Source organism: Eutrigla gurnardus (assembly GCF_963514095.1).
Source record: "Eutrigla gurnardus genome assembly, chromosome: 21".
NCBI classification, from domain to species: Eukaryota; Metazoa; Chordata; class Actinopteri; order Perciformes; family Triglidae; genus Eutrigla; species Eutrigla gurnardus.
In genome coordinates this window covers 9,719,951-9,734,501 of record NC_139932.1, presented here as the reverse complement: position 1 = coordinate 9,734,501, position 14,551 = coordinate 9,719,951, and the positions used below count along the sequence as shown (strand labels likewise).

The following is a 14,551-nucleotide window of genomic DNA, read 5'->3' as shown; positions in this document are numbered from 1 at the left end:
CTGCCCCTCTCAGCTCCGCAGACCACCCCGCACAAACCCCCCTTCCTATCCGTTTTTGCATTGTTTCACCGGGGCCCCTATTGTCCGAGCGTAGAGAGAAAGTTTGGAGGGAGGGGAGGCCGGGGAGAGAAAGAGGGGAGGAGGGGAGAATGTGCCCTCTCTGTTCTCTGGGCAGGAGGAGGTCCACCCACATCACGGGTGTGGAAATTCTGTTTCCTCCCTCTTTCGCTCCGCTCACTCGCCTCTGACGGATTTCTTCCTGGCATCACGTGCCTCCACACATGGGATGAAATTACGCCAAGCGTGTCCGAAGTGTACGAACATACGGACATTTGCAATTTTATGGTTACTCAATGCTCGGAAGGTGTAGCGAATCTTAACGAGCCGCGAGAAAAACGCGGAGTTGTGCTTTTATACAGAAGTTTTTCATGTGGTCTTCAACAGTATGAATGTCTTACGTTTCAAGTCAAATGTGCAACTCGAACATGTTTGAGTCTAAATAGTGTAATTCACTCTCCTTTTAGCTCTAGTTTGTTCTCCACCATCTCCTTTAGCTCTCCAGTTGCTGTTTGATGCTCAGCAGGTCACAGCAGGATAGAGCTTATCATTTTTACTAAAACCCACTTAATCCATTGATTATATTGTGAAACAATATAATAAAACAATATTGATTACAGCCGCTTTAAACAATATAGAATATGCATTCTCTCCAAACAAGGAAGCAGCACGAAGGCCCACACAGCAGGTTCATCTACCATTTCTTTATCTCGCTGCCGTCCCATCAATCTCCGCCTCCCGTCTCCATGTGAGGGCTGTGATCTGCATTCATAACATGCTTAGACTCTGTTGACACCTGTCGTCTGAGGGAGGAGATTTTTTTTTTTTTATCCCATCAATCTTCCTTATTGGTATGGAAACCATGTTAAATCCCCAGCAGATGCACGGAACTGATGTATTAAACATAGTCATTGATTAAAAATGGCAAGCCCACGTCTCACCCACCTGCACCAGAATCCCCTTTCTAAACATGTGGCTGTCATTTTTTTGTGTGCAATCCGCGATATTGTTTATTTCAAGTGTTGACCGTTTCTGATTGGTTGGCCGGTAAATTGGGCATGCTAGATATATTTAACTGTAGGTAACCTTGGTAACAGTACCCCCTGCTTCATGACACAGCTTTAGACTATATTGTTGTGGTTCAGCAGCGAGGCTAAGCTAGCTAGAGGGACTGGCAGTACACAGCTGTTTAGTTGTGGACGAGTACCACTCACGAACCGGGTCACGTTAAACCTACATGCAGCTTTAAATCAAGCTCTCACAATGCCTTTATAAAAAAGGCTTGCACTTTAGTATTGTGAGAAGTGATAGCAAAGCGATGACAGCACGTTATTTATCCCAGACTCTTCCCCCTGTATCTGTCAAGGAAAATGCAGATGATTCGTCCACGAGGTCTCTCCGAGCCTCATAACAGCCCTAATCAGCCGTATCAAATCTGCAAGGAAAGCTGTCTGAGAACACATTCATGAAAACACACCAGAACACACACACACACACACACACACACACACACACACACACACACACACACACACACACTGAGCATAAAGTACACCAGCCAGCAGGAGCGAGACTTGAAACACACACACGGATGTTGTGTTGCTCGTTAAGAGATGCATGTATTGGATTTCTCCCCCCAGTCCGAGCGTCTCCATGGATTACTTCAAAGGCAGCATTTACGCTGCGACTGCTTCCACTTCGTATATTAAGACTATTAATAATGATGTGTCTAAATCTGTATTTACAAATCATTGTCATCATCATATTCATTGGGAAACATCATTAACAATCTGTCATAGATGTTGTGGTGGAAGAAAAGGGGTTGTGCCTACACACTGTGTATGGACACACACACACACACACACACACACACACACACACACAGAATAATGATAGCTTTTTTTAAAAAGAAAAACTTTTTAGCTCAAAGGGAGATTTGGGGTCTTGACCTTGCTGTCACTATAAAAAGACAGTGAAAGGGCCCCGGGCCGGGTCCATATAGATGGCAGAGCCAATAAACTATTGATAGAGTCCATTGTTTTGTTTTTAATACAAAGAAACTTTCTTTGACCTCCACAGTCTGCCATTGTCTGGCACATTCCGTGTGCCGGATCCAGCAGACTGTACAAGAAGAGGATGTGTCACACACACACACACACACACACACACACACAAACGCTCTGAATTCTTAGTATTCGCTGTGGGACGGCGATCTGCTTCACAGTGTCCTCAAGACGCCGAGAAGGCATGAAAAGTTCCCTTTAACACACTGAAGTCCACTGCCATTAGTCACATTCATAGGACAGGGAAATGTGTAAAAGTGCACGATTCGGTTACAGAGGTTATCTTAAATTAGAAGGGGAAGTCTTCTCAGTATTACAGCTTTGATGAGTAAGATAACCTCACAGCAGGGGGGGGGCAGTTGCAGCTTTTGTCGGTATAGAGCTGCAGCTAATGATTATTTTCTTGATTCTTTTTACTCTACTTATTCATAAAATGTCTTCAGTTGCCTTGTTTTGTCCAACCAAACTAAACTAAACTCTAAAAATCCCGTTTTTAGAGCTGTCCTCAGGCACAGTTTAAAGATCAGCTTACCAAGTCCCAAATTCATAACTTTCTAAGACTGTATTTGGATTTGAGTCCGTTGTGAGATTAGAATGGGAGATCATTTTCATATTCCTCTCTCTCATTGAGCGAAGCCTACAGGTTGTAAAAATGTCCTTTTGTCTACAGTTATTACATAAATGATGGATGGCTTCAAATAAAATATCTATACTACTCTCTAAACGTGTGTTGCTTTTACATTCATCCAGTCAATCCATTAGGTTTGACAGTATTAGCATAGATATGACCTTTTGAAGGTCAGAATAAAAGAGTATATATTTCAGGAGTTGAAGATCTTCAGACCGCACATCCAATCTGAAGCCAATCATTCTATATAAAAGCACGACAAGACAGTGACTTGGAAGAAGCCGCAGTGTAGCAAGGAAACTAATCCTTTATCTCTCTGAGGTAAAGGAGAGGTACCTCAGAATAGCAAGGAGAGTCAAGGTCAAATATGTTATTAAGACGATGCTGCCTGCGCCGAGCTGGGGGGTTGGGGGGGCTTCATCGCAGGACGGATCAGCCACCGCTCAGGAAATTATGTTTCCTTGGGCTGAGAGTTCGCTGATTGTTGCAACAACTATATTTAGGACATTCCTGGGCATCACGGAGGCAAAGATCTGGTGAATGTCGTGCCAAAAGCTGGCGGATAACAATAACCCCCGCTCCGATCGATTAGACGCCTTGATGACAACGGAGATAAGTTGGTGGCGCGATGTCTGTGTTAAACTAGAGGCAAAGGTGAGTCTCCTCAACCTCATGTAAACCCTGTAAACATGACGTGACTTGCTCTGTGCTTCGGAAAGCCTGGGATGGAAACTAATAAAACACATGCTTTAAAGGACAACTTGGCTCTTATTTTTGGAGATTTGGCAGCCCGGTATCCTGATATTGGAGAATTCTTTACCTCACATTAATGCACAAGGAGTAGAACAGGGTGGTGGATGGAAGGAAAGCTGCTTTCATGCAGGTGACCAGAATTCACCTCCTGTCGCCATAGCTACAATCCCCCCCCCCCCCCCCCCCCTCATCTCAGTTTCCAATCACAGATGTTGAAGAGAATTTTAACAATAATGCTATTGGACACAATTCTGGGTTTTACACAAATTAGGTTAAAAAAACAACGAGATCCGAGTCGGAGTGGTGGCCAAAAAGTCAACATCAGCACACCAGTTACACGAGGTCTAAAAATAGCTCTTGGAAAACAGCTGCATTCAGATCTTTCACCGGTAGCATGTGCACATGCAGATGTGCGACGCCTGTGCTTGTAATATGCAGCGTGTGTGTGTGTGTGCGTGTGTGTGTTTGCACCAATTGTGTGTGCCGGTGTCCGCAGCACTATTGTGATCTCCCCTAATGAACAATTTGCCCGCTGAGGTGTGACCACAGGCATTGTGATGGGAGCCACACAGTGGACGACTGATGCAGTGGGCGAGAGAGATAGGGAGGGAGAGAGAGAGAGAGAGAGAGGGAGAGAGAGGAGGGAGAGGGAGAGGAGGGAGAGGAGGGAGAGTGGAACTCAATTCCACACAGACGAATCCACACTGGCTCAGAAAGACGGTCTCTCTCCCGCAACACAGCCACACACACTGCTGCTGGCTGTGGATTCTCCATCTTATTCCATACATCTGTAGGTAAGTCATGTTTTTAATACATAGCTATCTCTCTCTCTCTGAATGTGTGTGTGGTAATCAGCTCTCTGCATCTAGGAAAAGGGGATGTGTGGCTCTGACTCCAGCACGCACGCTGACAAACACTCTAGCTGCAGCTATAGGTAAACACGCTGACACACAACCATATTCTATACACATGTAAGGTGGCTCGTATGCTTAATTATTACCAGAGGGACACATTTAGTGATCAATCTCAAGGCAACACGCACTGTGTATTCGGTGAGTGTCTGTCAGTGTGTCATCTGGATAGAAGGGATCTGTAATTTCCATGAATATCTGGCTTTGGATTACGCAATCCTGTTTCTCTCTCTTTCAGAATATATACATGCATGTGTGTTTTGATGTTCCGGCAAACCAGCAAATGTCCTTGCAAGCATGGCTTGTGTGTGTGTGTGTGTGTGTGTGTGGCCATTTGCCTGTGAGTGCAGCACACTCCTGCAAGCAAAACAGTGGAGTCCAAAAAAGGTGCTCAAATCCAGGGGATTAGCGAGACGTCTTTGGCGTCAGCTGTCACCATGGCGAAGGCAGCCGGTGGAACGCCTGTGATTGAGAGCGTCCTTTGTAATTGGCAGGTTCGCCCGGATTCATCAGCTCTTTGGGGTAACACAAGCATTAGCCCGGCACGATTAATGTCATTCTCAAGCATGCGGAATATGTTCTGTGAGGTTTAAAGACGTGGGAGTGCAAGAGGCATGGAAGAGGTTTGGAGAGCCAAACTTGACTGAGAAAATGGAAAAAAAAAATTTGTGAATCAACAAGTTTTCACAGAGAAATGGAAGTGAGATGTTATGAAAGGTGATGCTAAATTGGATTTGCACAGTGGTATGTTAAAGAATCACCCGAGGAAACCCCACGGATTAGAATAGCAAGGCATTAATCGTGTTAAATGGCATGAGTCGGGATGTTGTTTGGTTGTAAAGCCTGCAGGACATACGTAAACCTGTTGGAGTCCTGCCTGTGATGCTGCTCATTAGACCAGAGGTTTGGCTATTCCCGGACATGGGAGCCGCTCTCATTATGGTCAATAATGTCCAGGGACTATTGAACGTAACTGGTCGCACCATTTCTATCTGTGGATGTTGTCACAAGTGTGTGTGTGACGGGACGTCAGAGAATCACTGTGAAAATGTTGTGGAGAGGAGTTGTTATTGCATATCGCAGTAAATACACAGAAGTGGCATGCACTTAAGAGAAATTGCAATTTCCACTTTTTCCTTCCTTGGCTTCAGCAATTTACACTTCCATTAGAATATCAATACCTCTCATATTCTTCCCGTAAACACAAGACTACAACAGCTAGTTAACTTAGCATGAAAACTGGAAACAGCCACATGGCTCTGTGAGAAAGGCCTACTGTCTTTATGCTTAGCTAAGCGGCTGCTGGTCTTAGCTGTATATTTATCAGATATGTGGTACGGATCCTCGCATCTAGCATCTCTCTGCAAGAGTAAATAAGCGTAGTCTATATCCCAAAATGATGAACTATTCCATGAAAATGAACGCGCCCTAAAATGGAAGAAAACTGTCTGTCCTTGTTTTTAGAAAACCATGAAAACATGATGATATCAATAACGTAAGTGATTTCATTTTCAATAAATAAGACCTCACGCAGTAAAATCCTCTAAACTCTTTCTTGATGGTTCTATACGTCGCTCTTTTCTTATCTGTCACAAGTATTTGCCATGACCACAATGACAACAACATGCTGTAGATTGATAGATCAGACAATTGGTTGCTATGTTAAGCTCTTGCCCTCTATCACCTTATAAAGCCCTTCAGATCTCCCTGCTTTATGCAGAATGAATCCCCTGCTGGTTTAAAGCGGCCAGTCAGATTGAATCTGTGCAGTATCGACATCCCTGCATAGCGTCAAAGTCAGGAGAGGACAACAGGAAAAAAGCCATATGTTGACTCCTTGAGTTGCAATCGCACCCGGCGGCACATGGGAGGGCTGTATGGAAATACAGTACATATGAGCGTGGAAGTAGTACGAGAGCAAGAGGTAGCTTGTAAGCGATAGATCCAGAAAATAGTCTCCCAGAGCCAGTAGCCATTTGCATGGAGGTAAATTACTCCGTTATCGTGGACGGTGCATTGATCTTCAGGCCTTCCCGTGCTCGTAGGAAGTTTGTGGAGCAGTAATGATATGGGTCACGGTCAATTCGTCTCCATTTATGACTCCAGTGAAGAGCCTCTCCATTTAAATCACTCGACAGAACAGCTTCAAATCAGTCTCCTTTTACCTCCATCATTCTCAGAGGCTCCGCACCTCCCTTCATCCCTCTCTCTCTCTCTCTCTCTCTCTCGTTAGCTTCGGTGGCCTTAATATGATCACGGTGATCACAGAGGGGCCTGTAAGTATGTAATACAGCTGGCAGATTAATTTAGAATAAGCCATTTCCATAGCGAAGTATGTTACAGCGAGGGGGGGGCTGATTGAGATCAAGATGGCCGTGGGTGAAGTGAACACAGACTGAATTGAAAGACAGGAGTCTGTTTACAGAGTTAATAAAAGAGGCTCTGGCAACTAAACCTAAATGAGCATTAGGGAGACTGCGGCAGAGTTACTCTCCCCGGGCACGAATGCCACAAATGGATTGTCAATACGGTGTCTTTGTCTCTCTCTCTCTCTGTCTCTCTCTCTCTCCTCTATTGCCCTTGCCTTTTTGCTCTCTGCCCTTCTCTTCAGCCTCACCTCCTCGTTCCCCGTCTCCGCTCCGTTGAGCACTCTACAGCGGCAGGCCTCGTCTTTGTCAGCCGCACCGAGACAAAACGCCGGCGAAATAATAGAGGGGACTTGTAAATTCCCCACAGACAGTTTTTATAGTTCCCCTTCCACATGCTCTGTTGCCTGTCAAACCAGACAATACCCTCACTAACAGGCACATATTTGATGCAGTGACAAAAAAGTTAAAAGCACAAGCAGTGATGTTTTTTTGTTTTTTTCATTCAGTGGCTGGCACTGGAGATTATGTAATAGCTTGATAGCTACTTTCCAAAAAAAATAATGGATTAATGCTGTTTTTGACAAGGGGAAAATTCTAGTTCTAGCTAGGCTAATCACAAAAAAGTGTTGAAATGTCAAAGTTGCTCTGATAAAGCCACTGTAAACTACCTACCCAGCAGGAAACTGCAGACAGACTAAGTCAGGGAGTAGCTGGTGAACATAGCAGAGCAAATTAGCAGCTAAAGAACCAGCAATTTCCCTCAGGAGGTGGTGGAGACCAAAACAGAGACAAAAGAAGGGCGAATATTGGCCGTACATTCATCAGGTAACGAGTAAAACAACTTCAAATGCTATTAATGCTAAGTATTGGCTGGTAACTATATGACCAAAAACATATAGATTTAAGTTCACAACGTATTAGTAGATGCAGTAGGATCTATGAATATAGCTTATGTTACAAAACTATGACCTCTAAATGTGTGTATTCCCACTAAAATGAATCTTTTATTGGGGCTTTAATAATGAGTAGTTGCAGTGAATTCCAGTACTTTTCTGGAGGCGGAAGATGTTAAATTAAAAAAAATCTATTTGCATGTGTGTCATGACAAGATGAATCAGCCTGTGTTGTTGTTTCAAAATATAAAGAGATCATCATCAGTCTGATTCTGATGTGATTCACCAGTCATATACATACAAATATGCTGGAAGATACCCTACTGAGTCGAAGTGACGCCGAAGTGAAATGTGAGAATGTTAGCCAAAATAAATTAAACATGTCCTCCACCGTCTAAATAATTGATCAGTTAAGCATCAAATCAACAAAAAGGGTAATTAAGCACAGAAGATAAATCAGCCAAAGCTTTAAAACTCATTAAAAAAACGTTTCTATAAACTTCCCCAACAAGACATTTCACTTTAAAGGAAGCGTATAATAGTTTATTGGAGTGTGTGGGCGTGTGCATGTGTGACTACGCTTCCTACTACGGAACAGTGCATGTGGGCGGACAAATACAACCAACAACATGTAGAGTCAGATCCAAATTAATCTACAATCAAACCGCTGCACGCATGAAATGTGACCGTGTGTGGGCTGGTCGGGGCCAAGCTCCAGCTCACAGGCATCTAAAAACAACCGCACGTTGTCGGAAACGGGTTTTCATGCTGCTAAAACTAGCGAGTGTGTGGGTAGCTCCATGTTTGACCCCCCACTAGTCAGTCTTCATATCTCGGCGTCTGACTGTGTGTATAGGCTGGTTTCATCCCTCCAGGTTGGGAGCGGAGGGGGAGGTGGCGGGCAAAGTACTCGCCTGAGTCTCTTATGGTGGTGGCTGATTGATTTGTGTGTGCAAAAGCTTGAGAGAGCAGAGAGAACTGGTGAGGATTAGAGAGGGGGGGGTTGTTAATAAACTTGTCAGAGAAGAGGCTGACAATAAAGGAAAAGTGTGAAATAACACTCATGAAGACAAGGGAACTTCACTCTCATCGCGGATTTCTGTGAATATTGATGTTTTTTTTTACTCTCCCACACAAATAGATCTCTCTCCCTCCGCTTTAAAGAACAAATAAATCTGAGATTGAAAGGGAACAAGGCCAAAGCTGGAGGGAAGGGGGGAGTTAAGTACAGCTAAAGCATACAGGTTGTTGTTCCCACAGGGGAAATTCCTTCGGTGCTCCAGTCTTTTCACTGAGGCAACAGGCTAGTGACTTTGAACCACTCGGCGTTCAACAAAAGAAAAAGGGGTCCCCTCTATTCTTACGCTGGCAACTCGGACCCTAATTCTTCACCAACCTCCCCCAACCCTCCGCACACATGTTATTTCTTGAGCACTCCTCGCTGAACAGGATGCATACGAAAAAAGGAAGTTCTTTAAGTTTATGTTCTCTAATTGGTCGGTCTGTGTGGATGCCCAACCGTGCACGTGAGCTAACGGCATGACATAAATACTGACCGCCGCATCAAACAGGACACCACTAATTGTGGGATGTCCATAATACTTAAACTCCTGTTGTGATTTGTGGTGCCTATAAGTGATTTACTTTGAAAAGCAGGTTGATGAAAAGGAAAGCGAACAGATGCTTATTCTATGAAACCTTTCGTAATGCAAACTTAGCTGGCCAAGAGCTGCATGAAAAGTGTGTCACCCGGTGTCCTCTGTGCTCTTGTCTTGTAGGCCATTTGGAGAGCCAGCCGAACCCGCCTCAGGGAGCAGGAGGATGGAGAACAACATGTGACCGGACCGTGCGCCACCAGTCGACAGCATGCTTCGCCTCCTCCAGACCCTGGCTTTCTGCTTCTGGTGTTTTTTGCTTCTTCACAGGCAGGCCGCGGCTGACGAAGAGGCCCACTGGGAACCGACGCCGTCGATAGAAAAGCCACCTGCGAAGAAACCGAGTTCTCCCTGGTGGGTCCCGTCTCTGCCAAGTTTCATCCCCATTCCCTCGTTACCCTTCCGTATCCCCTTTTATGGGAGCTCGGACGGTAACGCCGGGGCTGCCTTGACCACAACCACCAAGGGGCTGACAGAACCAATCAACGGCTTGCAAGACCACTCAGGTTCGGGGGAAGAGAGCGTTTCTGAAGCCTCTGAAACACCCACCACTGTGACTCAGGGGCTCCTAACCAGCGTGACAAAGATAAGAACAGAATCACTTCCCACTGGGACGTCCGATTCTCCACAAAGTGACAATTCTACTCTTGTTTTAGACTCCCACTCTCCCACAAGAGGCTCTATCAGAAACACTGTGTTCACCAACACTCCCACCAGCACTAGCACCCCTGAACAAAATGCAACACATACCCACCCACCAGGGGGCACTGCACAGGACGCCAGGGCCAGCATGGGTGCCACTACGCAACACCTCCCGAAGGAACACACTGATATTGTGGTGGTTGAAGATTTGACGATTGCACCCAAAACCACGGTTCCCACTGCCTTGACATGGGCAGCGGCCGAAACCACGACAACGACCCCAGGACTGGTGGAGACCACGCTGACCAGCAGACACCCTCTGGGGTCTCCTACGTCCTCAGAAACCACGTTTGCCAGAAAACAACAAGACTCGACTGTTGGTATTACACTCCCTGCTGGAGGGGCCACAATGACAGAAACTCCCCCCACTCAGAGTGAGGCTGACCTGGGCTTCTCCGAGGCCACTTCGGGGCCCGTGGGAGAACAGCCGGGGGTAATCACCACCACCGTGGGGATCGATCAGGAACTAGTGTCGGGATCTATAACAAGCACAACTCAGAGCCAAAGGGTTAACTTTCCAATAGCAGGAGGTAAGCAAAGTTTAACCAATCAATAGTGGTTGGATTGAGTGTATAGATGTGATCAATCATTGGCAGGCGCGTCTTAAGTGGTCAATAGCCGGCTGTCAAAAGGCTGCAGACAGTTTGGCTTGATCGATGACATTCTGACATGGCGACTAGTCCGACATTAGCATAAATCCAGATCTTGTTGAAACCTGTCAACACTCATTAAGTACAAGTCTGGGATCGACATTGACATGATTGTAGCGATGGGTTGGTATTTGTGTTGCTCAGAGAGAGTATCTTCAAGGTATAGCTAAGATTGTTTGATGTAATATGGCAGCCTGTGGCAGTGGTTTTAATGCTTCATGCTACCGATCCTTTGAACGGATACATGACACGCAACGCGACAGCTTTCAGAGCTGGGAGTTATAGCACAACGCAGCAATCAAAAGCAACTACAAGCGCATGAAAGATCTTTATTGTATTTCCAATGCTGGCTACCCACAGAGTTTAAATGATTCAATAAAAGTCCCATGACACAGAGAAGATGGAATGGAGATTAAAGCATCAAAGTCTGTTGTGCAGTCTGTTGCGGGTGGTCAAAAGGCTTTTTTTAAGAGATGGTTTGTTGTTGTTGACTTCATTTTGAGTTTCACAATCGGCCCCAAATAAGTAATTTATACCACCCTATTATCTCTCTCAACCCTTATTTATCCATTTTATGATCTAAAATGAGTTTTAAAGCAGCAATTCCAGACCAATATTTCATAAGCCATTACTTCATGGAATGAAATAATATTTAATTGAATGCTGCTCGATGGGGGTTTGTTGAAATGAAAGGGGAAACGATGAGCTAAAGCGACTACTGGTAGCTAGGGTTCAGAAGACTTTGACATGACATTGAGGCAGCATCTCATCCTTTAAGACCCATCCCCCAACACTGGTGTCTGTCTGCATAATACTGTCTGTATACCTAATGAGTCTTCAGAGGAAGGCCCTCCTCCAGGTACAGACCCATTCATCATGTAGGGTCAAAGGTCGGGCCAGAAAAGATGAGTCGATTATCCTCTGCCGGTGAGGTTGCTGTCCAGCTGATGTTATGTGCTTCTTACTAACTGGTTCCATAAATGTACCTCTTAATATATATATTTTTTTAATGCTGGTACTCACCCTTTTTAAACAGCAGCAGATTTCTCTTCATATTGGCTTTTGGAGCATTTTAAGAACGTCTTCTTCATGTGTGATACAGTGTAAAGCGTGAGAACCAATTGACCTTGATATGAGATTGTTTTGCCAATTGCTGTTTCCAAGGTCAAAAATGCACTTTGAGACTACGCTCTTGGATACTTACCGATATAATTCTATGCATTACCAAAAGGTACACTTAAGAGTTTCTTAGTAAAAAATAACTATTCCAGATCCCAGATCTTGTGCACAGTTTGCATTGAAGCTGGCGATGTTATGTCTACTGGCTCGGTGTTGTGTCTGCACTTGTTTTCGGGTTGTGCACCACACAGAGGAGATATGGGGCTTGGCTCTGGTGGGGGGGGTTTGCTGTGACCGTGTATCAGTATTCCAAACGCACACTCAGCAAAACCACCTCCTCTCCACTGGGACCATCCGCCCGCCAGTCGCTGTTCATGGATGCTGAACATGCTTCTTGCCATTTATTCCCCCCCCCCCCCCTCCCTCTCTGTACAAACACAAAACCCTCACTTTCTTTTCATGGACAGACACGTCAGCTATGGCTGAACGGTGAAAATGTCAGAGATCAGAGAGGCTTCCAGTCATCCACGGAGAATTGAAAACCAATAAAGAAAAAATATGGTGCGTTTATGCACCCTAGTAGTCTTGCAGTGTTTAGACAATCCCACCTTGGCAAAGGACAGAGGAGGAGAATAGTAGGAAAATGAAAGCATGGCAGCCCTGCATTATCCCAATGTGAACACTCTGTAATGTATTTTTAAGCTGCAGGGTGAATCACATCCCTGCTGGAGGAGGTGTGAAACATCTTCACCGCACAAACGGGGGGTTCATTGATCGGGGACAGTGTTTGCTATGTGGCGTTGCCCTTGAGGAGGCTGTCAGGTGTATAAAAAAAAAGCTCTGCATCTGTTGCAAATCCGCCACTCCTCTACTGAGGGACACTCCGGTATTCTACAGCAAGGGCAATTATGAGAAGAGAGAGCGGAGAATTGGGATGGGGGGGGGGGTTGCGGCTGATGAGATGTGGGGGTTGAAACGCAGGCTGAAACCTCTCAGATAGCCGCTGCTGTAAATTTTCTTACAAAAAGCTTTTCTTCATCCCGCCCCTTCTTTCCCCCCCTCCTGCCAGCCTTTCCCATTATCGCGTGGCGTATTAATAGGCAGCGGCGAGACGAGACCCTTAACACACTCCATTAATACCTGCAAGGCTATATATCGTCTCCGTGATCCAAACACAACGCCAAAACAGCTAAAGCACGGCCATTGACAGATTAATTGATTAAGGGAATGGATTTACATGCAGAGCATGTGACATGCATATCTAATGCCCCAGTGTCGAATTACCATGGAAAAAGGGGCCTTAATGCAAATCAAAAAACTGTGGAGACTTTAATGTGAATTTTCTCCACGACGTTTAAAGAAAAGGATGGACTAGATTAAACCGAGTTCTAGAAGAAACTGGATTATTTCTCACCTTTATCCAGTCTGAAGTGTAACGGAGTTCTAAAATGCCATGAATCCCTGAGTAACAATCTGAAAACTGAGCCAAATTAGCAACAAACGTGATGCAATTTTGTGCAAGTCAATTTCAAATGAGGCATCCGCGCATCCGGCTCTGCCGATCGGCTGCCTAACCCCGCTCCTTCTTCTATCTTATCACTCCGAGCTCACTGCGTTTTGTTACAAACCCATGTATTCTTTCCCAAATCCACTCGGGGGCTTGTGTAGATAACGCAGAGTGTAATGGAGTGCAACATCATCTTTTGTTTATTATTTCTGGGAGCGGAAGATAATGAGAAGCCTCTGAAATGTATGCTGTGAATCACTGTGGCCTACTGTTGGTGCTGCTTTAAATTCAGATTCTGTATCTCTGGATAAGAAATCTCTCTCTCTCTCTCTCTCTATATATATATATATATATATATATATATATATATATATATATATATATATATATATTTACAGCCTGAGGTGAGGAAGGAAGGATTCTTCTTCTACTGAGAAACTATGGATCGAATGTAATTCTTCAAGGTCATAAAGGCTGAAAGAAATGATGCGTGTGCTAATGAGTTCAATTTAAAGAGTAAAATGGCAAATTCAGCACGTTTAGCGTTGAGCTGTGCAACAACAAGTCAAATCTCTCTTCTGTTTTTTGTATTTTCCTGTGCTCTTTGTAAAGAGCCGGTCATAGTGAGTGAGCGCAGATGTTTTCTGTCCTTACATTTGATTCATAGCAGATGTCAGCTGTTAGATGTTGTAATTGAATCACATCAGAGTATCTGAGATGCTGCAGTGATGTCTCCTTTCCATGCATTTGACACCCTCCACACAAATAATCAGCTACACTGTAAAAACAAAAACCTTTTTTTCAGATAACCTCATACCTCATCGTGAGTCTGCGTATAAATCATTTATTAGTTTGTATTGATAACATTTCAAGAGCTCATGAGTTGAGAAGGACTCGCTTTGTCTGCAGATTTTTTCCTAACTTTTTTTTTTTTTTCTGGGACACGCTTCTTGAAAAAAAGACAAACCATCACGACCCAATTCACACCAGACCTTGTCTATAAATCATGAGAAGAGAGAATTTGTGCCTGACCATTTTCACCGCCAGTTCCACATGCCGTTATATTATCTTGGACAGAAGATGTTTGATAAATCACAACTTTGCTTTATGCATGTGTTGAAATAGACCAAATAGTTGCATTCAGTCAAGTTAAATTCAACTAAATTATTCTGAGAATAATGTAAGTAAGTTCATGTTCCTGTAAAAACAGTTGCTCCTACTAGTCACAAACAAAAAGTTCTGCA

At 44.5% G+C, this 14,551-nt stretch overlaps 1 protein-coding gene across 2 annotated transcripts in view; it reads left to right on the top strand.

Annotated features, from left to right (window-relative positions):
- The first annotated feature begins 4,156 nt into the window (after positions 1-4,156).
- Positions 4,157-14,551, top strand: part of prrt4b (proline rich transmembrane protein 4b) — a 22,068-nt gene continuing 11,673 nt past the window's right edge. The window contains exons 1-2 of one of the 2 annotated variants that reach the window (XM_084038888.1): positions 4,157-4,295; positions 9,453-10,561. In XM_084038888.1, the coding sequence (XP_083895014.1) occupies positions 9,541-10,561 (1,021 nt within the window). In that variant the 5' untranslated portion in view covers positions 4,157-4,295; positions 9,453-9,540. The remainder of the gene's footprint in view (positions 4,296-9,452; positions 10,562-14,551) is intronic. The other variant, XM_084038889.1, reaches the window with a different exon arrangement.